Source organism: Dermacentor silvarum, chromosome 6 (genome assembly GCF_013339745.2).
Source record: "Dermacentor silvarum isolate Dsil-2018 chromosome 6, BIME_Dsil_1.4, whole genome shotgun sequence".
NCBI lineage: Eukaryota > Metazoa > Arthropoda > Arachnida > Ixodida > Ixodidae > Dermacentor > Dermacentor silvarum.
This window is the reverse complement of record NC_051159.1, coordinates 51530017-51555805: the sequence shown is the minus strand read 5'-3', so window position 1 is coordinate 51555805 and position 25789 is coordinate 51530017. Positions and strand designations below refer to the sequence as shown.

The 25789-nt window shown below is 45.8% G+C and overlaps 1 protein-coding gene across 4 annotated transcripts in view; it reads left to right on the top strand.

Moving 5' to 3' along the window:
* The first annotated feature begins 1226 nt into the window (after positions 1-1226).
* The window catches only part of LOC119455504 (mitochondrial import receptor subunit TOM70), a 65352-nt gene continuing 40789 nt past the window's right edge, over positions 1227-25789 (top strand). Inside the window, exons 1-9 of one of the 4 annotated variants that reach the window (XM_037716914.2) lie at positions 1227-1481; positions 1752-1925; positions 2007-2133; positions 2552-2661; positions 4329-4459; positions 5864-6077; positions 15664-15837; positions 16407-16592; positions 21096-21193. In XM_037716914.2, the coding sequence (XP_037572842.2) occupies positions 1242-1481; positions 1752-1925; positions 2007-2133; positions 2552-2661; positions 4329-4459; positions 5864-6077; positions 15664-15837; positions 16407-16592; positions 21096-21193 (1454 nt within the window). In that variant the 5' untranslated portion in view covers positions 1227-1241. The remainder of the gene's footprint in view (positions 1482-1751; positions 1926-2006; positions 2134-2551; positions 2662-4328; positions 4460-5863; positions 6078-15663; positions 15838-16406; positions 16593-21095; positions 21194-25789) is intronic. The other 3 variants (XM_049668837.1, XM_049668836.1, XM_049668838.1) reach the window with 3 other exon arrangements.

Genomic DNA, 25789 nt, shown 5'->3' with positions numbered 1-25789 from the left:
CTATATGGTGCTGTTGCGACCGCCGCATGGCCCAAGTACATACCACGATTTCTGCGGTCATAGTTTTGTTCTTGCCTGGATCGTCTGTCTTTCTATGCGTAAAGTTTACTATCTGTGACTGCGCAACATGTTTATTTGTCTTGTTTGACGCATTATAAACAGTGACGTCTGCTTAAATACGTAGATTTATTGGTGACTTATACGTATATTTACATATCTTATTGCGAGGTTTTGTGTATAGAAGCAGTGAACTTTGTTTCCAGCGACACTTTTTTATCCACTATCAAGTTGTATGTTCGCATCTGTATATTCCATTCTATCTTCGCATTTCTAATGTATATTTTGCAAAACACCCGCTTTTTATGTGCACTCACTGTTGCGACTATAATCTCGGTGTAATTACAATACACAACTGGTAACAGCTGCTCCAGCGCAATCTATTGCAACGAAGGGCAGCGTCATTGAGGTATTTCCCTAGCCGTTGCATATGTACAAAGATGTAAACAAGGTTCTTGAATGACAAAGATTCATCAAAATATATGTCCTAAACTTGTTCATTTCGTGGCCTTTACGTTTTTCATATCAGCTGCATGCACTGCTTTGCTGGTTTCGAACTGATATAGTTCTAAAGTTCGTGTGATATTTTCTTTACTTATTAAATAGACAAAACAAAAACGCGGAAGCATTGATACCAGTTATTTCTGCCACAATTTTTTGGTCAGACGAATATATGCTTTTACGAAAAAATACAAATTTTACTTGACAGTAATTCGTTTGCAGCATCTAATATACAATGGCAATGACAATGCAGTTATTATTCATGTATTTGATCCCTCGACCAACTCTATAAGGAGGAGGCCTTGCTAGAACGTGAGCCCCCCCCCCCCCCCGCCCAAACAAAATTTCTGGCTACGCCTCTGTAGAAGAGGTAATGGTTTCGTATTCGTGCGCTGTCGCTGAGGCAACGTATGGCGCGCCACCGTCAGAGTCATCTCGTTTCTCTAGAACAAACTGCTCCACAAAAAGGGTCAATAGGTTTATACGCGGCCCTGCAAAATAGCAATTTTGTGCACGTTTTTCAGTAGCTGTCGCCCAAGAATAATATTTCCTATATTTTTTTATGAAACCTATCCCATTTTTCTCGAGATTTGAACCAGAGCGAGTCACGTTCACTTTGGCACTCATTCAGCGAGAGTTTTGTCATCGCTTGGCAACCCCGCATGGGATCATTCCAAACCAACATGGCGCCCAGCGGGATGGCCCGGAGTGCCGGCGGCGAAGCGGCTTCCGAAGCTGGGCTATCCAAGTGGCAATATGCGCTCATTTTCGCCACGCCAGTCGCTGCCGGCTTGGCCTACTGGTACTACAAAAAAGCCCGTGGAAGGGCGAAGCCGCCCGGCGCCGGCGCCGGCGAAACAAAAGTGTCCAAGTCCGCGGACAAATCTCAAACCAACCACTCGCGCGGCGCAGCCGACGCCAAGGTGAGCGACCGATCCTGAAACATGTCTCCAGACATGCCGCGGGCACGTTGCCCAGAACCCCGCACGCGTCGGTGTTTCAACGCAGAACCGCGACGTGCATCTGCGAGCTGAAAATGGGCGGGACGCCCGAGTTATCTGCGTGCAACGTTCTCACGTTTTCGTTTGCACCACGCGTAGTAATTTCGCACAGAAAACTGTGATCTTAAGCTCGATCGGCCCTTACACTGCTCGCCACCAATTTAACCGCCGGTTTTGCTTTTGTTTGCGCAGGACCCGTTCGAAAGGGCGAAGGCTTTCAAAAACCAGGGCAACAAGTACTTCAAGGAAGGCAAGTTTGATAAAGCTATCGAGTGCTATACGGAGGCCATCGCGCTGTGCCCGCCGCAGAACAAAAATGAGTTGGCTACCTTCTACCAAAATCGCGCTGCTGCCTACGAGAACTTGGTAAGCCTGCGCTCGTTTTGTTGGCCGATTCACCTGTCCTGTTATCCGCTGTGGCTTGAGTTATGTCCATAATCTGCGCAGAAAAACTACACCGCGGTTATCGCCGACTGCACCAGGGCGATAGACCTGAACTTTCAGTACGTCAAGGCACTTCACCGGAGAGCGAAGGCCTACGAGGTCGTCGATGAATTGGACAAGTGTCTGGAAGGTGAGCGTGGCCACCTCTGTGAAAAACGAGCCAGAGTGGTAAAACAAAGATGAAGTAAAGCTTGGGACACTTGGTGAAACCTATGTTACGTTGTAAGATATGGAACTCATCGAGTGCATTCTTTATTAGCTTATTGCGTTTTTGAAGTGAAACAAAGTCATATTTCCTGTAAGGTTATGGCAAAAACAGAAATATGAACATCTGTTGTTGTTTGCCATAAAGTTGCAGCATGTCAACAGTCATCGAAAGTTTAGAAACAGTTCTTGTGCTAATGAGGAACTTCAGTTGTCAAGCGTGTAGTTAAACCTGATCCTGGCATACACTTAAGGCATACAGACTTGGTGTATAATTTAATTTGCAATTTGTAAAGTGAAGTTCGTGGTCAGTAGTGCAGAGATTGACTTCTGATTTCCCGCAGACATCACAGCTGTATGCATACTCGAGGGATTCCAAAACCAGAACTCATTGCTTGTGACCGACAGGGTGCTGAAGAAGATTGGCAAAGCACGTGCAAAGGAACTCATCAAGGTAACCTTCCTGTGCATTTCCGTATGCTGCAGTATGCGAAATGGAGTTTAACGCCAGACCTGTCCGGAGTTTTCCAGTCCCTTCCTCGCGTGTCGCGATGCCAGCTTGAACATGCACATGGCGTCGCCAAGCTAAAAGCTGTCGCTGAATCAGTGGGTGAGAAACAATGGCGCTGACTTGAACAGAGCCGGCTATGGGTCTGGAAAGCGAGGGGGGGTGGGGGGGTTGCCCTTACGGAATTCATACATGCTTAAGTAGCGCTAAAAGATGTAGGACTGGATTGAGAGGCACACAGGACGCGACGCTTGTTATTCTTGTCCTACATCTTTCAAATATGTCTGAATTCTGGAATGCGCACCAAGGGGAGAGTGCCACTGGGGAGGCTGGCGAAGGCGACCAAGGGAAACTGTGATGGCTGTGTAGTCGTTCATCAGGCGCCCGTAACATTGCTGTGAGAACATCATTTCAAAAAAAAATCTTGCAGCTGTGTGTTGCATTGTAGACTGGCGCACAGCTGCTAGTATGTATTTTCGGAGTTTCAATAGTTTAAGGGCCCTTTTGTGAGAAGAGAGGGGGGGGGTGGTCTCGCATTGAAAATTTTTGTAATTTTTGTTTTTGGAGTTAAGAGGGCCAAAAGCTTATAGATATGTGTAATTTGTGGTACTTATTTCTTATATGACATCCGTTTTTGTTTATCTCATTTGGTTCTAACTATAATAGAGCGCAGCTCTTAGGCGCCTGCCTATTCCTGGGTTGAGTGCGACACAATATATCGCGATATGAAAACACGTATGCTACTGCAGTGAAATTTTGCACTAGGGAGTATCGTAATCGTCGGGCATTTTTTTACTAGGTTTCTTACTTTTCTGGAAGAATTAGCCAACACTCTGTTTCTCCGACTTTACTAAACGGGGTGTCAATGATTTCTGCATGGTTCAGGAAAGAGCTGCAAGACTTGGTAAAGGACTTCCAGAAAAACACTTCTGAAAGTCAACTTTGAAGTGTCACAACTCTTGTTTTTGGGTAGACAGGGTGATCAGTTTGTTCTTATGGGATTTCCTGAATCGGGCAGAAACCACTGACAAATTTGTGCAAAATTTAGCAAAATCTGTGGAACTGAATTTTCCCAAATTTTTCTCATCGGTCTTACCGATTATGGTTCTGTATCCCTTTCAGCAAGCGTTAAGGGGGGCTTTTCTTTGGTTTTGCTATAAGAAATGTGTCTTTTTTAGTTTTGCACGACATATCCACTCATATTTCAAACCTGATTTTAGTGCAGTGCCGGCTCTATATTTGCACTATTTGAAACTGGGCTTTTATTGCTGCCCATAATTTGATTGCAGTTGGTACTTGAAGAACGACAGGTGGTCAGAATTATTTCAGAGCCCTCCTCATAACCCACCTGTGCAGACCGGAGGTATTAAACCCACAATTTGAATTTGGAGTGTGGATTCCCTGATAAGCTCAACACTACACAGTGTTTATATGCTTTGCGAGGCTTACAGTGAACTTTAGTTCCGGGAGTTATCTGTATTCCAGATGCAATGTTGCCACGTTGTATTATGTCTTGAAATAACGGTTTCCTGCGCACATAAGTTGGTATTAAACAAACTACTCATAAATTAATCGAGTCCCTTTTTTTCTTTTTTCGTCTTCTTTTTCTGCAGGCCCGAAAGCCGATAATGCCATCGAAGCACTTTATTAGAAATTACTTTGTGTCCTTCTGTGAAGACCCGGTTATTAAGGCTGTGCAGGCATTCCGTGAAGGCAAGCCCTTTCCTAAAAGTGACAGTCCCGGGTGAGTTTTGCTTTTTGACTGTGGCGTTTCGCTGCCGAGTTGGAGGTGGCGGGTTTGATTCCCAGCCGTCACGGCTTCCTTCCAATAGCAGTGGACAACGAAAGCACCTGTGTACCAACCGTTGGGTGCGCAGCTCATTAAGGAACTCTCAATGGCTAAAATTAATTCTGAGTTCTTCACTACGCAGCCTAACCCTTGTGTTGGTTTGGAACATTGAAACTAGGGGTGTGCCAATAGTGATTTTTGAGACCGAATTGAATAGTGCCAGAGGCGAACCAAATAATGAATTGTTCTCAGATAGTATTCAAATAATGAACAGGCGCTATTACAATTAATATCGAACAATGTTCACATCCCAGTATTCTTAAAGTTAGTAATTTTCTGTCTCTGCTTAGTACATTATGAAGCATTGTTAATTAAAAGCTCAAGTGGAGCATCAGGAACAAACAAGTAGCTTCTTCGCATGCACAGGACTCTTCAGAGTGTGCGAATGATCGCTGTACAGCCTGTAAAGTATGGCTATCTAAGCAACATAGCCTGCTCCACTACGCATGTTCTCATACCATGTCTATACCATGCCCGTGGGGGTGAAAATCTAGCGTAATTTTGCTCCAATTGTATGCTTAATTGTGTGCAATTAACATTTCGAAATATTCGATTCGTTATTCGAAAGTTTAGAATATTCGCCCACCCCTCATTGTAACTGCATAAGTCAATCAATATATCAGTTCAGTTCACAGGCTTTAAACCTGACCTGCGTAAGAAATTAAGGGGCTAGTACTGGCAACTGAAGTTAGAGGCTTGAGTGTTAAAACTCCATGTAATCACACCACAATCAAATAAATGGATGTCTGAGAGAACATCAAAATAAATCTCTTGTGGTAGGTTACAAGCGGACGATACGTGTGCAACACATTCGTAGATTTTAACTGGTGGCGATCCACTCATTTGCGGCACGTGTGGCTAGGAATTTAGTCGTTCTCATTCGCCGTGGTAGCCCAGTGGTTGCGGTGTCGCGTATCTGAGCGCTAGGTTGCAGGTTCAATCCCAGCTGCTGCTGCTGTATTCTGATTGGCAAAATGCAAAAAAAAAAACAAAAAAACTACTGTTATGCTACAACTAAGACAACTTGAATGCAAAAGCCTGAGCACCGCCAAAAAAAAAACACCTGTACTTAGATTTCGGTGGTCAAACTTAATCTACAGCCTTCCGCTATGGCATCTCTTATAATTTACAGTTTTGGAATGTTACACCCCACAATTCATTTAACCAGCTTGAATTTTGGGACACCCTGTCATGCTACTTATTTCGTATTTCTTCAAACATATAACAGTACTGCGATAAAAAACTGAAATTTTTCTTCCCACCTAACAAGTGCTGACCACCAAATTTGTTCCCTCACAGGGGTGCGTACGCACAGGCTGTGGAGTGTCTAGCCAACGAGAAGTATGAAGACGTGATTGCACACTGCACCAAGGAGATCGAAAATAGCGGAGATGCGCAAGCCGAAGCACTTCTGCTGCGAGGTACGCTGTACATGCTGCAAGGGCTATCACAGGCTACGGTCGACGACCTCAACCGGGTCCTCCAAATGGACATGGACACTGCCGGTCTCAAGGTGGGCCTATCATCAAAGAAACAGTTCGTGCCAAGTCTGATGCTTGGGTTTAATTAGATGAAATGCATATTAGAACGGCAGCTCAAACCACACGCGCAACACAGAGAAAGACCACATGTTTCGTGGTCCTTATTCATGTCGAGTGTTTGCGCTGCCGTTTAATAATGAACAATTCGTAATCACACTACTGCCCGTTCACTAGATGATTCTTTAAGCACCTGAATCAAACATTGAACGGAAGCTGAAGGCAAACACAGGAGTTGCAGTCTCCAATTCCAGACACTGAAGTTCTAGAAACTAGATATTTACAAAAATGTAGATTGCTATGGATTATTCTTCTGGAAAAGATAAGTTTGTTGCAGAGAGAGAACTGGTGACTGAAGGAACTGTGCTACTCTTCCGCAATTCCCATCACCCACAACAACAAGGACTTTTATCTAACATTGCTGACAATCTTGGAGGCGGAATAATAATTAACTCTATAGTCGGGTATAAAGACAGGAGAGGCCCCACCCAGATGACCGTAGCATGGATTGCCTCTGCGACTAAAGAAATGGTCCCGCTGACGCAACTCGGCCCAGCTCGAAGCGCGGCCTGCACGTTGTCCGTCAGCGGGGTCACTGTCCGTCTGGCTCATGACGTCAGTCTTGAGTGCGCGCCCACTTGTGGAGGCTCGTGCGCATCCGCCTTTGAGCGGCAAATGCCTTCTAAAGTTGTACCTGAATGTAGAGGAAAAGCTGGGCGAAAAGGGGACAACCGTGACAGTGCCATCAAAATACAATTCTTGTGGCCAGCGCGTTTACTCTCACAGTGGCTAAAGTTAATCTTGCATAATGCTAAAAATGCTCGAATTATCGAAATGCTCAAAAATAATTATCTGCCTGCGGCATGTCATATGAGAAAAATGACAAAATAAATGCTGGACGAAACTGTTTTTTTTTTTATTCAAGTTGACATGTATTGACCGTAAAGTCATGTTGCACTTTTGACCGGTCACAGGAAATCAACGAAACACAGTAGAAATGTGAAATCTTCAGCAAATAAAAGGAAAACTCTCCATGTTTCATACCTGTTGAGTGCAGTTTGATGTGGCCTCTATTTGTTGCCCTACACACATCTAAACAACATTCAAGTTCTTCCCACCCACGGTTAAGGACGTCTGGTGTAACAGAGTGAATAATGTCTGTGATTCTCTATTTTAAATGACTAATGCCGTTGATACGTTCACTGTACACACATTGCTTCACATAACCCCACAAGTAAAAGCCTAATGGCGTCAGATCCGGGGATCGTGGTGGCCATGGCTTGACAGAATCCCTGCCTATCCACCACTGGGGGATTGTTCTATCTAAAATCTCACGAACAATGCTGGCATAGTGTGGAGGAGCGCCGTCATGTTGAAACATGACACCTTATGGAAATTGTGCCACTGCATACATTTCCAACATGTCAAGGTAGTTGTGTGATGTCACAGTCTGCTCCGCAAAGAAAAATAGGCCTATCACTTTATCATGCGTCAGGCTACACCACACGTTCACCTCAAGGGTGTTATGTTCTTACTCAATGTAGGCACGAGGATTTTCAGCAGTGCATATTCGGATGTTATGGTGATGAACATGTCCACAGACATGGAATGTCGCCTCATCGCTAAACACAACCTTCTGCAGAAGTCGTTCATCATTGTCGATCTCATGAAGCATATCCGTAGCAAACGCGACTAGTTTGGGTCTATCCGCTGGTTTAATAGCGTGTAACAGCTGTAATTTGTAACCCGAAAAACGTAGACGTTTCTTTAACACCTTATGAACTGTAGTCCTGCTTAGGTGCAATTGTCGAGCACACGCACGCGGAGTATTTTAGGGCTTCTTAGGTAGGTCTCCCGTATAGCGTCTACAGACTCGTCACTTACCATATCGGAACGGGTTTGTCCAACAAACTGCCAGTATCATTCAACTGCTTATCCCACCAATTGATGTTATTCCTATGTGGTGGCACTTCATTGTACACGTGACAATATTGACGTTGCACTTTGATCCCGGATTCGAATTGAGCAAGCCGCAGAACAGACTGAACTTTCCTCTGTACCGTACCGCATCTCGACTTGTGTGGCCTGATCTGCTGCTGCGCAGTTCGTGGTGCTGCATCGTCACCTGTGCGTGCGCACCCTTCGACATCATACTACGGAAACTTGGAGAGTTTTCCTTTTATTTGGTGAAGATTTAACATTTCTATCTTGTTTTTTTGCTTTCCCATGGCCAGTCAAATGTGCACCATGACTTTATGGACACAGAGCAGTAATTTATGTCTGCATTTGTGCCATTTTCTCGCTTACAAATGCTCTTCACTGTTTTTTGAACACCTCAGGGCACTTATCAATCGCCTTAGGTTGACTGATATTATTGTCAGACATCCTTTAACTCCTCAGCCCAAACTGTACTGGTCCCGCAAATTTGTGCTACAATAACAGCACACTTGCTGCTTTCTTTGCAGTATTGAGTCATGCCTGCAAGTTCGTTCCTCTAATAACTGCCATCTTTGACAACTCGTGCCTATCATTTTATAGTTTGCAGTTGTTTTGGTGTCATGAGCATAGAGAATATTACTGCAGACTTTTATGTGCATTGGAGGAAAGTGCTCAGCTGACATTGTACTCAATTTCCTTTGAATACAAGGGATAGACCATACAAAAGACTTTTTTTTTTAAACGAGAAGAATAGGTAAAAAAATTTTACAAAGTAAAAAATATTTTGGAAATTGCACAGCACTATCATCGTCATCAGCCTATATTTATGTCCACTGCAGGACGAAGGCCTCTCCCTTTGATCTCCAATTACCCCTGTCTTGCGCTAGCTGATTCCAACTTGCGCCTGCAAATTTCCTAACTTCATCACCCCACCTAGTTTTCTGCCGTCCTCGACTGCACTTCCCTTCTCTTGGTATCCATTCTGTAACTCTAATGGTCCACCGGTTATCCATCTTACGCAGGGAGGCCAATTCCTGTTCTGGTGAGGGAGTGACTCTGTTGAAGCTTAGTGGGCCTTCCTAATTTGGTTGCACCTGGACTAGTATAGCCCCACTCCCAGTGAACCATTAATGTACCATAGATGTCCATAGAACATCATGTTTGAGACATTGCACACATCCTAGAGATATCTATATTTATCCAAACAACATTACAAATACGTACCATGGATAATCTAAGTCCCATCCAGATCACGTTGCTCTAACGTTGAAAGGATGTCACAGCTGGACATAAGTAACCTCTAATAGATGTTCTTTTTGGGGATGCAGGAGGTTCATAGAACATCTAGTGGATATTTCCTGCTGACGCTATACTGAGCTGCATACCTGCGAGTGCCACAGCAGATGTACTATTGAATACAAATGAAATGGGAACAGCAGAGTGTGTGGCCAAAACGTAACTAAAAGCACAGTCTGCGGCGTCGGCCAGCGATCATTTTACACGCATGTGGTTACATGTACAACCACATGTACCACATGTACATGCATGTGGTTTCGATGCGGAGTGCGGGGCTGCTTGTCCTAGTGCGTATTACGTCACCTGTATTTTGTTTGAAGCTTGTATTCTCACCCCACTATTGCAGTGCCATTCCTATCTATGATTACTTTTAAGGTGGCTAGCACTGTTGTTGCGCATCCAATGCAATACATTTTTCGTGCTATTCAAATTACGATTAGACACTGTCAGCTTTGATGGTGGTAACAAAAGCAAAGCAATGTACGTTAGCAAGCTGGGTAGCATGCCAGCTATATCACACTACAGATGTAGCAATGGTGCTAGTCACCATAACACTGTACTGCCAGGTGGGTATGGCACTGTCGAGGAGAGATGAGAAAACAACTTTCGGACAAAATACGGGTGACGTTTATCGCAATAGGGCGAGCAGCGCTGCACTCTTCCTCGAGAACTACATCCCCACGCACGTGCACAACGACTGACCCACGACATGCACAGTATACCTTTAGTTATGCTTCGGCCACACACTCCGCTGTTCGCATTTAATTTGTCCTCGATGGTACATCTACTGAGGCACACTAATGGCACAGTTACCCCCATTGTCGGCATGTAGCTGGTGACTTTGCTTGAAATGTTTTGTTAACGTGTAAACGTGTGAATGTCAAAATATAAATTGCAACACTTATTAAGGTGAAATCCTTAGATGGCTCAATGGTCGAAAAATCCGATGTCCAGTGTTGCAGCACCAAAATGTAATGGCACCAAAATTGGGGATTGAACCTTCGACCTTTGGTGTTAATTAGGTCGAAGCAAATTAAGGCATAGTTCATTAAGATAGAGTTAATTGAGGCATTTTAACCCACGGCCTTTGTTGGGAGTCAAAACCACTTGGAGAGATGGGCGAATCGGCCACATCTCCAAATTATCTCCAAGTTGGATTCCAATTGACATGGTGAAGGTAGAGTCGAACCCACTACCTTGGGTGTTCATTAGAGGGAAGTTACTTAAGGCAAGTTAATTAGGGCAGAGTTAATTAAGGCACTCGAACACTCGACCTTTGGTGGAAGTCAAACCCACGACTTTTGGTGTTAATTAAGGCAAAGTTAATTAAGATACAATTAAGGCACTCAAACCCTCGACCTTTGGTGGGAGTAGAGCCCGCAACCATTGGTGTTATGACGAAGTTAGGCACTCGAGCCCACAACTTTGCTAGGAGAAAACAATAGAAGTAACAACGCATGCGAATGAGAATGACAAATAATTTAATTAATGCTTCGTGAGTGCGCAGGCTTCTGCCTTCATCCTCTTCAGTGTTCGCTAAAGTGACTGTCAACTTTTATATATAGTTCTAGCGCTCATCAAAATGCGAAAACTGTGCTAACAAAACTGTAAATCCGCATTTTGATCATTATGCATCATTGCAAATCCTGCAATGGATAAATGAAAAATAGTGAGTTCAGTAAGCACTAGGTAAAGCACACCAGTGAAACTCACAATGTCATACCAATGTTACTTTTTTATTTATACAACTGATAAAGCTTTATTACAAAAATGATCGGCCCCCAGCCACGCACATGTATGAAATTATTCATTACATGTTCTCGCTGTATACAAACAGGTTAAACGCGGATCTAAAAGAAAAAAACGTAATCAAAAACAGATTCTTGAAAATTAAACTTCATTAGAACACAAGTAACGAGTAGGCACAAAATGACTGACAGGCACAGTACCACAATTATAATTAAAAAGAATAAAACTGATTAGTAAGAGGTAGTATAACATACTAATTAATGACCAAAAGCGCATGGCCTGCTTGCCAGCACTTGCTTCTGGGGCCACCGGATTCAAGTAAGAAAGCCAGTACTTTCTAGCTGCATTGAAAAATATATGGTGAAATAAATTCCACGCAAGCAGAATCCAGAGATGGAATGTTCATCTTGGTAGGCAACTTGGTGTCAGGCAGCTTCTCAGATCACAAAAGTGCCAATAACATAATGCTGCCAGAGACTTAGAGATAGGCATTGCAAATGAGAAATATCCCTGACACTTGAAGAGGAACGCAGGAAACCAAGCGATACAAACATGTGCGAAAATTAACCATCAAAACATTGCCTCCCGAGTATTCCCGTAAGCGCTCCGCAAGGCGAACAAACGTACCACAAATAGCAGTCAGAAGCACAGCTCGAAATTTCAGCACGCAACTGTACAGTTCTGCCTAGTATACACGTACTTGGGCCATGGTCAACCGCACAAAAGTCGAAAAGACACAAATAAAGCACACGCTGCTCACGCCCAGAACATTGCTGCGCACTTGCATCGAGGCGCGTGTTGCTGAATTGATATCAGTGGCGATGCGAAGTCAGAGCTATTGCGAGTTCAAGCTGGTTCAAGCTTCTTTTTTTCTTTATAAATTGTCGTAATACATCAGCAAGTTAAAGGTTACGTATTTTCAACAGTGTACTAATAGATATAACTGAAAAATAAAGCATCTTTGTATGAGAAAGAAAATGACGTAACCGAGACCGAAAGCATAGCGAAAAAATGGCGAAAGTATTGGCTTTTGCGCGCGGTGTCCGGCAGCAACGTTACTAGACCTCCAACAGTGCGAGCAAAGGTCGTGCTAAATTGCAAAATAATTAATTAAATGCTTTTGCTCTCCTAGCTTCCCATTGTTAGGCATTAGAGACAATTTGCTTGTATTTCTGCGGCATAGTGCGTGCATCTATTCATAACGCACTATGTACGATCAATGCACGAGAGCTTTGAATGTGCAAGAGATGTCCAAATCATAAGGACATTCGACGTCCTCTGGATAACCTTTGACTGCCACGTACCAGTCGAACGTACTATAGATGTAAACTGGACGTCGTTAAATGTCTTGGATATTTGGTCTTTTGTGGTACATCCAATGGATATTTGTGGTTCACTGGGCTAGCTCTTGGCGATTTTTTTTTTTTTTTGCCGGTGTCAGGTGCCACCCCTTGCCTGAAAATGTAGTGGACTGGAGGAGGATTCAAACTTACGACCTTCAGATTAGAAGCCGGGTGTTCGACCTCTGCTCCTTATTTGTAAATACAGAATATAGGTACTACTGAAATCTCAGCTAAACATTCTGCATATGTCAACTAATGTTGGCTGTCACACACGGTCACAACAGGAAACTTATTTGTTGCCAAATAAAGTGTGGTGGTTGTTGCACCCAGCTTTCATATCTTGCGGACCTTGGAGAAACAATTTGGCATGCTACCACTTGTTACGGTTGTGAGAAACTGTCTCAGTCGTGCAGTGTTTTCAGATAAGCTTCTAATTGGCAGATTTTATATTTCGAATTATAGATATCCGGAACTATTTTTTAATCCATTTCGAGTCTTATATACCTGGGAACGACTTCAAACATTTATAGCAACCCAAATTTGTAGTAAAAAGTTGCAACTTGACTTTTCTATCATATTTATCTAAATTGGATGCATCTGAGCCAATGTCACAGGTATAAGTCATGAAGCTGCATCATAATAAATGCAATAAAATCTAAATAATTCGAAATGTTTTAATTCAAATTGATGGATAAATTGAACTACTCTATTGGTTCCAGCAATGTCATGTATTCAAATAGAGAAAAAGTCCCACGAATACTAACTCCAAACAGCACGCAATAGTTATTTCGAACAAAATTTCTCACTTTCATGGGCTGCTTTTTGGACAAACCTGAACCAGAGGTCAAGGTTTGATACGTCGCTAGCTACCGTAAGGTTGTGTGCCGTTAGAATGACGAGGAAAGAGGTGCAGGGAACATAGACTGAACTGCAGCAAGCAGTGCGGTGGGCGCCGTCCTTTCTCTCATTGCTATTGCTAGCTTTGCTCACAAACACAGTCGACGTCCATTAATTTGACCCTGACGGGACCTTCGAAATCGATGGAGTTATCTGGCAGCTCGAATTAAACAAGATGTAGAAAAACCATCGAAATATATACCAGTGAGAAACTTATCTTTAGCCCCTTTGGTGTCACGCTATTCCGAATTCTGACAAAAAATTGCCAAATGTTTTTTACTGCAACATTCTTGACGAAAAACACTGCAAACAATGTTCTAGGTGTTCAATCAAAATCTCAACTATTATTCCAAAACTGAAGCTTAGCATCACTATATACCATACATTGTGTGATACCCAAATCTCACTCTCGAAAGACGAGCTGGGTGCATCGAGCATCTCGGGTGTATTTTTCACTAGAAGAGCAGTACACTTCTTTGGAATCACTCGAGTCATCGCTGTTAGTCAACTTTTCTTTTTCGCGAAGGCGCCAATGAAGCTTAAGCTACTGGCAGCGTCATTTTTAAAGACCCCACATGCCGCCTTGTTCCACTTCCTCCGCCAGAATAAAGTCGCTCCTGTTTGCACTGCCCCACAGATTGTGTGCTGCCATCTACCAGAATCATGACAGAGCACTAAGACAAGCTAAGCTCATTCAAGGCATGGAAGGCCTTAATAGAAAGCTTTAGTTCTGGTTCCAACTCCCATTTCTCGATCCATACTATACGGTTGAACCCACTTATAATGATCCCAGATATAACTTTCAGTTGGTTATAACCACATTTCTTGCCTTTATGATTTGACGACCCTGCCTATTGAAACTACGTCCAGCTATAATGAACATTTTCAAAAGCACTGTACTGTTACACTGAACACTTCAACACCGGTCGCTGTAAAAGAAGGGCGGCGCACGCGAAGTTCCGAAGCATGGAAGCGCGACAGAACTAAGCGCACTGTCCCCGCCCCAGTCCGACCCCGATGAACATTCAGCCTCCGAGATGAGCGAGCGCTATGTGTGGATTTCAAAAGCCGCAGGGAAAGTCACTTGCTTTCAAGCTGGGGTGGGCGTGCTTTCAAGGCATGTCTCCAGCGTGCTGCAGGGGAAGCAGTACAGCATGCGGAAGTTGTAACGTACAGCGCCCATCTTGGAGGCCACGGTGGCAGCACACTAGTGCGGAGTTCTCCGTGTGGTATTTCATTCTAGCGTAATCCTCCGTACGGCACCGCATGCACTAGATTATGTACGGTATTTGGACGATTTGGACCAATTTGAACCGACAGCCGCTCAAACGTTGCTATCGATATGCACGTGGCCCGAGTCGACGTGAGCGCAGCACGATGCACTGCTGCCACGCAAAATTGCAAAGAGTCGGTTTTAAGGTTCATTGGCGCTTCATTTACGTTGTTGCTGATAAAGGTTCTCAATGGCGCTTTACCTTTCGAACTTCACACTTTATCGGCCGAAGCAATTAAAGAACGTAACTTGTGGCCGATGGTACAGCCTTAACAGCAAGACGTTTGCAAAATGCCAACGTGCCGCAGTAGTTCCCACTTTGCTTCCAGTCAACCAGAACTCCTCGCTATCATATGCAAAATCCACTCGTGTGCCACTGATAGTAAAATATATATCAAGCTCTCTGAGAAAAAATGGCAGCGGATGCGCTCATAGTTTCAAAATGGCAAGTGATCGGAACCGGCTGGGTGCCTTTTTCAAAGGAGCTATGCCGTTGCATTTTGTTCTGTAATTGACGTTTTTAACTAAAACTTGCAGTTAGATGCGTAATAGTGCTGGGAACAAAAATGGAGGTACTGAAAATCTTAGTGGGATCGAATTGTAACTGCCGAAGCCAGCTACAGTGTCGTTAATTTTTGCACGTTTTGAAGGCCGAGTCCACATATAACGAACTACTAATACAACAACCACTTTTTGCAGAACTGTCGGGTTCGTTATAAATGGGTTCAGCTGTACTTGTGAAATGCAAAAATGGACTCATTTTGCCAAATTTGAATGAAATGTTTTTGCATTTAAGGGACACAGGTAAAATCTACCAATTGTATAAACAAAATTTTCATTTAGGGTATGAAATTACTCACAAAAGCTGAGAATACGTAAGTTGAAAAAAAAAATAATTTTGAACCACGTAGTTTATGGCTCTCCAAATTTGCACCAAGAACTGATATTACAAATCTCCGATCTGTAAACTCATGTGATTTCAAATGGAATCATGGGGACTGGAAGGACTATCTTCATAAATTGTTCTTTCAAGTCAAGTTCTGCCGTCGTGAATTTTTGCCGCAGGTTCGAGTGAACGCTCTCATCAAGCTTGGCACTCTAAAGGTGCATGCTGAGAAGTTGGAGGAAGCACTTGAGGACTTTGAGCAGGCTGCCACCCTTGACCCAAGCAATGCTGACGTCTTTCTGCATCGGGGCCAGGTGTTGCTGCTTCTGGACAGGCTAGAGGACACGCTCAAGGCACGTTCTCGGTTTCTGGAAAATCGCTTGTTTCCAATGTGATAGATCACTTAAACGATAGAGAAAAAATTGTCATCCGCCTTCGAGCAGCAGGAAGCTACAAAGGAAACCTGCTCGGGTTTTTGGAAAGAAAGCTTCGCAGTTAAAGGAAAGTTTGTCCTGGTCAGGAGATTTAACCTAGGGTAAAACACATTTTCAAGGTATTCGCTCTACCATGCGTGCTGCCTTTCGTGCTTCTCTCAGGTGGACGACATTTTTTCTCTTTCTAGAACTTCCTCCACGTTGTGGATTTCCACAGAACTGATTTGCCAGTTTATTTGGATGCACATCCATACCTAGTCCACATCCTAAATTTTCCATAATGTTTACAAGCTTGGGCTGGTTTTACAATTTCATTAGTGTTGTGTAATGTCCCGGAAAAAAAAAATCCTGTTTGCGAGAAGTTTTCGCAGTAGTAGGCACAAAATCTTGTTTTCAAAGTTGGTAGAACAAAAATGCAGGTCACATACACCGACCTGCCTTTTGCAAACTGCCTTTGCAATTGGACATTCTGGGTTCGGTGGCTGCAGGACATGGAGCGGAGCGTGACACTCCGACCGGACTTCCCATCGGCGGCAGCTCAGCGCTGCTACGTGCTGTACAGGTGCGGAGGAGCTTCCAAGGATCCCCACAAACAGATGCAGGCATTCCAGCAGTTCGAAGACATCCAGGAGCGGTTCCCCAAATGCCCCGAGTGCTACTTCCTTCATGCTCAGGTGGGGCTCTTCTTGTTTCTCTGCTTGCCTCCTTACTCTGGCCTCACCCACTTCCATAGCAGCAACCATGCGGAATGCATTTACAGTAGAACCTCGTTAACACGATCCCGTTACATACGATTTCCCGGCGCCAATGTTCGCGATCGAGAACACAAAAAAAGGACCCAATAGAGTTTCGCTTATTTTTTACCGGTTCATACGTTCCCAGAAAAACACGATTTCTCGGCACCAACATTTAGTACATCGCCAAACTGCGATGTATGCTACGTTTTCCGGCCGCTAGATCCCATCTAAAAAATCAAATGTGCGAGGCGTGTGTGATTCAGAGCAGTATACCGTATTTACTCACATAATGAACGCACTTTTTTTTCCCGAAAAATATGCACAAATTTGGGGGGTGCGTTCATTATGCGGGTAAAATTCTGAGCAATCTTTTTTCCGTGGCCCCCTCTAAATAAGTCGCAGTTTCACCCAAAAGGCGCACCATGAATTGCGATATCAAATGCGTAGACAGCTATGCGAAGTAAGGATGTTGTTTTATTGGCCGTATAAACTTGCAAAGATTTGCGAACTACAGTCGAATCTCATTAATTCGAACACGCTTAATTCGAACTTCCAGTTTATTTGAACTGATGCTGTGGTCCCGTCAAAGTTATATGTATTCCTATGGACGAAAACGCCCGATAATTCGAACGCGAGAGCATTTGCAACGGTTAATTCGAACATACGGCCCCCCGACAGTGCCTTCAGCAGCAGCAGCAGCGTGTCAAATCACGCGGCAGCACCTCCGACCGGCATTGCTCCGACACCGCCATAGAGCAAAAGCTTAGGAGACCCCTCAACGCTACACGGAGAAAACGAAAACGGAAAAAAAAACGCGGCGGAAATTTCACTCTCGACAGTGAAACGTCGCGCCGGAACACGCGCGTACGAGCTGATGTATCAGCCGACGCTGCGGCTGCAGCGCAGAGAGAAGCAACGGCGGAGGCCCAGTCCACCCAACTTCCCGATACGGCAGAAAACAAAACTTCAGGGAGCGGGCTAAGCTGGTGCCGGGCCAGTGGGAGCAGTGGCGCCGGCACGGCGGCGGGCGCGCACGGAGACCTTCGAAGGTGGGGGAGCTACGACGGAGTTGAGAAGGAGGGCAAGGGGAGCCACCGAAGCGACGGCGTAGCCAAGGCCAAATGCGCTTCTCTGCCACCCTCCTCCCTCACCTTCGACGGTCTCCGCGTGCGCCCGTCCGTGCCGGCGCCACCGGCTCCCTGAACTTTCGTTTTTTTCTGCGGTTATCGGGAAGTGAGCGTTGGCCCGCGTGGGGAGTTTCGTGGCCCTCGCTCGCTACGTGCTTGCGCGCCGCATTTCACGACTCGCACCGTTCGTACATCGTGCACGAATACTTCAAAATAAGTCCTTTTAGGTCGATCAAATTTTCGGGCCCCTTCGAGTTCGAATTATCGAGATTCGACTGTATGAGATGACAAGCATGGTGTCAGCATGCACTGGCAAACATGAGCACATCACACTCGATGACCGCGCTCGCTGTCAGAACACTGGCGTGAGCAAGCGCAGCAGCCACAGCGAGCGAAGTGACCTTCGTGCCAACGCAAACTGAGCAGTGAGAACAGAGCATGCACAAAGGTATAAGCCCCTGACGCAGGTCGCTTTCAAGATAGGGTGCGCGCGGCTGCGCAATGCGCAGTTGCTGCGTCGCCTCCCTCCCCCCGGTGCCATGTGCGCGACTGAATATGGCACGTTTCCTCCCCGCTTTCCTACCTCAACGCGGGAGATTGAGCCGCAATTGTCGGCGTCGATGGCAATAATGCACCTGGAGTGTCCATATAATTGCCATCGCAATAAAAGTAGGAGACACACAGTACGATTCGGCATACGATACGGCGTCTGATAATATCGTACCCGCCGGACGCCATATCAGACGCTGAATCATACGTATCGTTTCTCTCCTGCTTCATGGCAGCAAGTTCAGGGTGCGATCATTATGCGAGGAAAAGAAAGAACGCTCTTCTTGATTGAAAAAGTGGGGGGGGTGCGTTCATTACGCGAGTGCATTCATTGTGCGAGTAAATACGGTACAGCCGCCCACCGCTGCAGCTTCACCGCAATACTCTCCCGCCCTATCTCACAAAAATGCCTGCACGCACTCAGTTTCTTATTTCAGTACCAGCAGATCTCCTGCCAGGGTTGTCGCATGCCTCATTCACAGCTATCACCGCCAAACCTACTGCGATAACCATCTTCACTTATCTGTTTTAGTGCGTAGTGCCGTTTGTAGCATAGTACACGCTTTTAGTAGGTGATAATCCAGTTGTGCAACCGTTCCTTGCTGCAGGTGGCGTGATGTGAGCGTCACGTTTCGCTTCGGCGGCATCCAGTGTCGCCCACCAGCCCAATTTCATTTCGGTAGCCCGTCGCCGTCTTTACACACTGCGCAATAGGAAAATAACAAAACTTACGTGTCTCGGGCTGCCGAAGCCCCATGAGCTCAACGCACGTCAGTGTCTTGTGCCTCGTTCGCAACGATGATTAATTAAACGCAACAGCGAGGGCTGCGAACCACAGTATTGGAAAACAGTCAACCTCGTCTTCTTGTTCTCGCGCTTCCGGCACATACCATACTGTATCATGTTTTTTCAGTATTCTGTCTGCTTTCAGTGCCCTCTCATCTGTTGTCCACCTGTCATGATCTCTTAATGTCGTCTGCTGTTGGTACATCTGTTTCATGCATAACTGGAGTGTTAACATGGTGGAAATTCATGCTGAACTTTAGCACATGGGACATGCTTGATATGCTTTTCGTGCAGCATCATCGGCTATCAGAGCGTCTGTTTTGTGCTGCACAATAACCCACGTAGCTTTCGTGGCTGAAATCTGTGTAAGGCTGCGCCAGCTTTAAGTTGTAACCACGCAGAGCAAATTTTCGGCCAGAATTTTGTAGCGCCATCATTGCACGATGTGAAACAGATGCTAAGTTATGCCAGTTTGAAAATATGTTGAGGAAATGTGCGTACACGAAAGGCGTCGCATATTTGAACCTATTTACCACCAAACGAGCAGAGCCGCACATTTCTGCAACAATTGGCCACATTGCACAGGTTCTGCTCACAACCAAGACAGTGCTTGCTACTGCAAGCACAAAAGTTGAGCAAACAATACATGATTTGATATAACTTTTTGCCCGCAAGTTGTGGTTGTAATTTCCCAAAGTATTTATTCCGCAGAAAGCGCCGCAGCCTAAAAACAACTGCACTGCAAAAATCGCCGAGTGAGACTGCTATGACCGCACTAATTTCATGACTTCCGCAGCGTTGCCTGTCAAGCATGAAACAGGAGTAAACAGTTGAGCGTATAAGGATGCGGGGCTTAAAGCCAATTCTTACAAAATTTATCTGAAGGCTTCGTCGTCTTGTCATTAGAACATGTAGTAAATTTGATTACCCTAGCACAAATAGACAAAAACCCGCCCGCACAATTATGCATAAGTGTCAAATGACCCATTGAGCGAAATGCAGCTCCATTAACGTGAAACCTGGGGAGGTGCGAAGCATGCAGGTGATACACCGCTAATGGGCTCATACTGCCTTAAGCAATGGCTCATAACCCCGTAAATGCGACCTCCCCATTACGACGACACAAGAGAAGTGAAATTGTACGCTGGGATGATGAGCGGCAATGCAGATAGCTGTGGACGACGACGACGAACGCGGGAGCAGTGGCGCCAGCGCGTGCCGAGCGCGAGCACGAGCCGCTTGTTTACCGTGACTACGACGACGATTACGACAGGAGATGCCGACAGCCCGAGCGCATAAGGTGCTTTGCACCTAAAAAAGTTATGCATTTCCTGGGAATTGAGCAAATGAGTGTGTCACCTTAGGAAAACTAACATTAAAAATTATAGACTTCTGAATAAATATCTTCTGGACGCCTTATTTTACAGGATAAGGGCAGCTGCTTGCATTTTTATGCCTTCTTGCGTAGAAACTGCATCACATGAAAACCAAGTTTATTTTTTTGTTATTGTGATCAAAAATCTATATTTTTGTCAATAGAAGCAATTTTGAAGTTCAAAAAGTCCATAATCTTGTTCCTCATAACTTTTCAGCCTAGAAACAATCTTTCAAATGTTTTCGCCTTTGCAGTTTCAAAAAGCTTTCCTGAAAGTTTTCCTAAACTGGTCCAAAAATGCCAACTGAGAAAACTTGATTTAATGATCTCAAGGCAGGCCAAAACGCATGCAACTGCCAGATAAGAAAGCTAATTTTCTTTTCAATTGCGCAGATAATTACCAAATTTAGCGAGTTGCTTATTTAGATGCTTGGAAATCCGAAACAAACAAAATTAGAAAATGCATATTTCTGGTGGAAATTGAGATTTTAGCCCCCGCATCACCCCCCCCCCCTTAAAGGAATTTAGTGCATTGAAAATTTTAATATGCGCCGCTCACGGTTTCACTTTCTTCTTTCTTTCTTTTTTACACTGTATTTCCAGATCCTTTCAGAGAACAAGGAGTTTGAGAAAGCCGAGGAGAACTTTCTGAAGGCTCAGAAGGCAGATCCTACAGACCCAAACGTTCCTGTGCATCTTGGGTAAGTACGTCTGTCAGCTGAAGCTTGGCCAAGCATTGAGAAGCATTGGAACAGAACACAGTGACATTTCTGGAGATGCTGTTCCTGACGAATTAGCAGGGTTACTATTTTAGAATAATGTTATTGTTGCTTTGTATTGTGTGGCCCATGCATGGTGATGTAACGCACCATAATCATAGAAGCTTTGTGCACACGTAGCATGTAGTGCCTTCTTTCCGAGAAAATAGGTCCAAGAATAGCCTGCACACTACGATAGGATACGAAATTAAAACCGCATTTGCAGCGTTGGCAACAGCCTACCATCAGAGCCGTCTGACACAGTCATCGCCATCACAAAATGGTGACAGAGCGCGTTTTTGCAAAGGGTTGGTGTTAACTGTGTGCTCAACTACGATCTAGAGTGGTATTCGCTGCAGATAACTTTCGGAGATACCATCACTTTCGCGAGATTTCGTGCGACACGGCACTGAAGGCATCAGTGTAATCAGCTGCCAGCATTTCTAGCACCATGCCAAGCTCGCTATCTGCGCACAGTATCAGGAACGCTGTCGGCCGCGTAGTTTGGCAAGTCCAATGCAGTCTCGCACAAGTGATAGCAGTAGCATCTGAAGTGACTGCACGAGAATACCACCCTGTGTTCTTAATATCTGTGGCCAATGAAGCACAAATGGCAATCATGATGCACCGCTTTCATTATGGAAGCTCACTAAAAAAAAATCTTGTGGGAAGGTAAATTCTCCTGGTCACGTTTTTTCTGATCGCGAACAACCTCGTGCTGTATTTTTCTCTTATGAATCGGTGGCATGTTACATTCAGATTTACTTCTATTGTTGTACATTAAGCCTACGAAAATAGGATGTGCATTACATTCGAGGGCGTATCATTGGGTAAATACAGCATTTATTTTTGCTTAGATCTACGCTCGAACCTACTTATAACAATATTAAAGTGCCAAGAAAATCCACTTGTTATAACCGATAATTGTTATATCCATGCACTTTAATTAAAGACAAGTGCAGTCGAACTCTCCTATAGCATTACCACTTTTAACAATACCTGGAGGTAACAATGAGCAGCTGCCCCACCACAAACATTTATGTGTGTTCTATGGTAAAATAAATCACTACATTGTTCCCATGCCAAATTATTGGCTGTAAGAATTAAATCTGGCTACTGGGTGTCTGCACCGAAAAGCAAAAGAATGCCAAATCCTTGGGGAAAAAAAAAGCGAGCAGAGCTCGTCTGCATGCGAGCACCTTCACCACACCCGCCTTTGGACTGTGCACCCGCACAGCACGGCTTCATTGCATCGCTGGCCTCGCGCTCCCCTCTCCCATCTCTCTTCCACGCCTCCAATACACAAGTCGACTCTGCCGATGTCGAAGGGGTGGAAGGGGAGAGGGGCACGTGAGGCCAGCAATGCAACGAAGCCACGCTGTGCAGTCTGTGAAGCACAAAGGCAGGTGCGAGGCGCGTAGGTAAGTGTGGTAGCCTGCATTATGTTCTTCAAGAATTTTGCTGTTTTTTTTTTTTTTTTTCAGCACATGCTGAGTAGCCAGATTTTATGGTTATAACCAACAACGGGGCATTGGAGCATTGAAGTAAGCGGTTTATTTCGCCACAGAACACTTACAGAAGTTGACAGTGCACCAACTGCTCATTCTTACAGTTAAACCTGGATATAACGAAATTGACAAATTCCCGGAAAACTTCGTTATAAAGAGGATTTCATTATATGCAGGTTCGGCACGAAAATTCGAAAAAGAAACGCTTACCGCATTTACTCGATTCTAACGCGCCTTCGATTGTAACGCGCACCCGTTTTCCGTGACCAAAAGAGAGGGGAAAAAATCCTTTACAGTACTGCGCACCTCATGCTTTCATACAGAAATACAACTATCGCTCAAGATTTACTTGTTGCTCAAGTTGCAATGAACAAAAGTCCCAGTTTCGCCCAAAAGGCGAAGCATCGATTGCGACAGCAAATTAGCAGACAGCTATATGAAGTAAGGATAGTAGTTATATTGGCCGTATAAACTTGTAAACATTCGCTGTTTAACTAAATTGGTAGACTAATGCCTCAGCACACCTACTACAGCACATGGTCGAAGCTACGGGAGCTAGGCTCGAAGTGTGTAGGAGGCGGCCATATTGAAATGCCGATGGCGATATGGTAGCGAAAATTTAGGGTCGTACTCGATTCTAGCGTGCGGGCAATTTTGGACCCGTTTTATCGGAAAAAAGTGAGGTGGAAAGGTCACGCCCTGGGCGGTAAGATCGCCAGGTCGAGGGATGCAGGCCCGCCTCGTGCACGCTCGCACGCACGCACACTTGCGCTCGCTCTCGCCTCGATGTCGCCATGAATTCTGTGGGGTCTCACACGCACTCTTGGGACAAAGGAATGACAACACAGTAGTGCAAACAAACAAAAGGGCATTTATTGCACCTTTCATACACGCTAGCCGAATTACTGTGCATAGAACAGTCACATGGGGGCGTGACAAATCAAGGAAGTCCAACTCACCGCGACCCGATAGCGAGCGAATATGTTCGCCCCAGGCTGTGACACCATCGCCTAATCGTTCACGTGTACGGTCACGCGAACGGTTAGCGCGTTTGAACGATCCGTGTTCGTCCATACCGGTGCCGTGCTCCTAGCCACGCGCGGGACGTCCGCATCGCCCACCGATCACAACCCGAAGAGGAACCGCGTTCTCCCTTTTGCGCCCGCCTAACCCCCCGCCGTCAGGTGGCGTTACCAGCGCAACACTAGCGCCATCTCTCGTAATACGCTGCAACTCCGCCGCCGTAAAGCTACACGGCGAAGCCGGATTACGGGATCCATGCGGGGAAAACATCAGGTGATGCGTGAGAGTCGCGCATCCCCACATCCCCCCCCCCCCCAACCTTAAATTACTGCATACTCCGGCGAAACATGTCAGCACTGTCAAACATCAATGCGTGCTTCGCGAACAAGAGGTAGTACATGCAGCAGTGGCCGCACCGAGGAAATGTCCACACGCTTTCCATACCATGCGAGCCGACATTGTCTCTGGGGTTCACCGCTGGCCTCAGTTGGTCACAGCACCAGCTCTGCAGAATCGACGGCACAACTCCAGCCCAGGACTCCGGAAATGGCGGCGCAGAAGTCGGCACGAGCAAGCGTCGCTCACGCCAACGCGCCCTGCTGACGAGAGCCGCAGTAGCCGTTGGTGACTGCCGGCTCTTTTCCCAGGCGCCGAGCGTTGCAAGCCGGACATAGGCGGCCGCCAAAGTCACTGCGCCGAACTGGCCACAGGCATCTCCATTGCCAGGGGCGGCTCGTTCGTAGGCAGGGCAGCAGCACAGACGATGTGCAGGTGACAGCAAACCAGGGGTGACTCCGCTCACGCTGCGTACACTCAACGCACTCGACAAACACTAAAGTAGTGCAAGAGAGAGGAATTCGGCATACGCATCGTCCACGTGGTACGATGTTCAATTTGGCTAGCAAAATTTCGGGTGGCATTTCAAATGCTAAGTTCACACGTGAACAAAGCTTACTTTCTTGAGTCGAACGAGTAGTTTCAATTCGTGCGAGGTAACTGAAATGAGGGAAGCAAAGTGCGACACCTCAACACCTCGGTCCACCAGGTTGTGTCCCTCTACGTGCGACAGGCGGCTTCGTAAAGCCTTAGGCCTAATGCATCGTTACCCTGACAACAACCGGCATCCCCCCCAAAAAAACATCACCCAAATGGGCACAACAGGCAGCCGCGAAGAGACGTTAGCTCTGTGAGGTGGTCCTACCCCGCTCGGTGCACACAGCATCCGAGTTGACAGCAGCCCACCGTCCCAGACGGTGTCGGAGCGCCCGGTGCCACGCCGCAATACCAGTCAGCCCGTAGCGACACCCATGGCCCGCAGCCACCCGGCTCCCTGAGCCGCGACGTCCGAAGTCAAAATATAGAAGAAGCTATTTACTTAAGAAATTCGGACCACCCACGAGGCTTCCGTACTCACTCCCTTCAGGCTTGCCAATGCTCCGCGGGCGCTAGGCCTCGCTCTCCCAGGATGCATACCACGTGGCTCGTACCGACGAGTGTACTTCAAAGCACCCGCGAAAAGGCTTAGCATGTTGAAAAGTTCAAACACGATACAGCAACCGTCGCCTCGCTCAAGAAAGCAAGGCGCCGACACAAGCAATCAAAATCCACGCTAGGACTACGCTTTGGTTGAAGCAAAGGTTGTCTCGAATCGAGCAAAACTGTTAAAATTATCGTCCGATGCCCCAAGAGGTCCACGTTGGGCAGCCAGATGTGGGGTCTCACACGCACTCTTGGGACAAAGGAACGACAACACAGTAGTGCAAACAAACAAAAGGGCATTTATTGCACCTTTCATACACTAATACCACGCTAACCGAATTACTGTGCATAGAACAGTCACATGGGGGCTGACAAATCAAGGAAGTCCGACTCACCGCGACCTGATAGCGACGCGGAATATGTTCGCCCCAGGCTGTGACACCATCGCCTAATCGTTCACGTGTCGGTCACGCGACCTGTTTTAGAGCGTTTCGAACGATCCGTGTTCGTCCATACCGGTGCCGTGCTC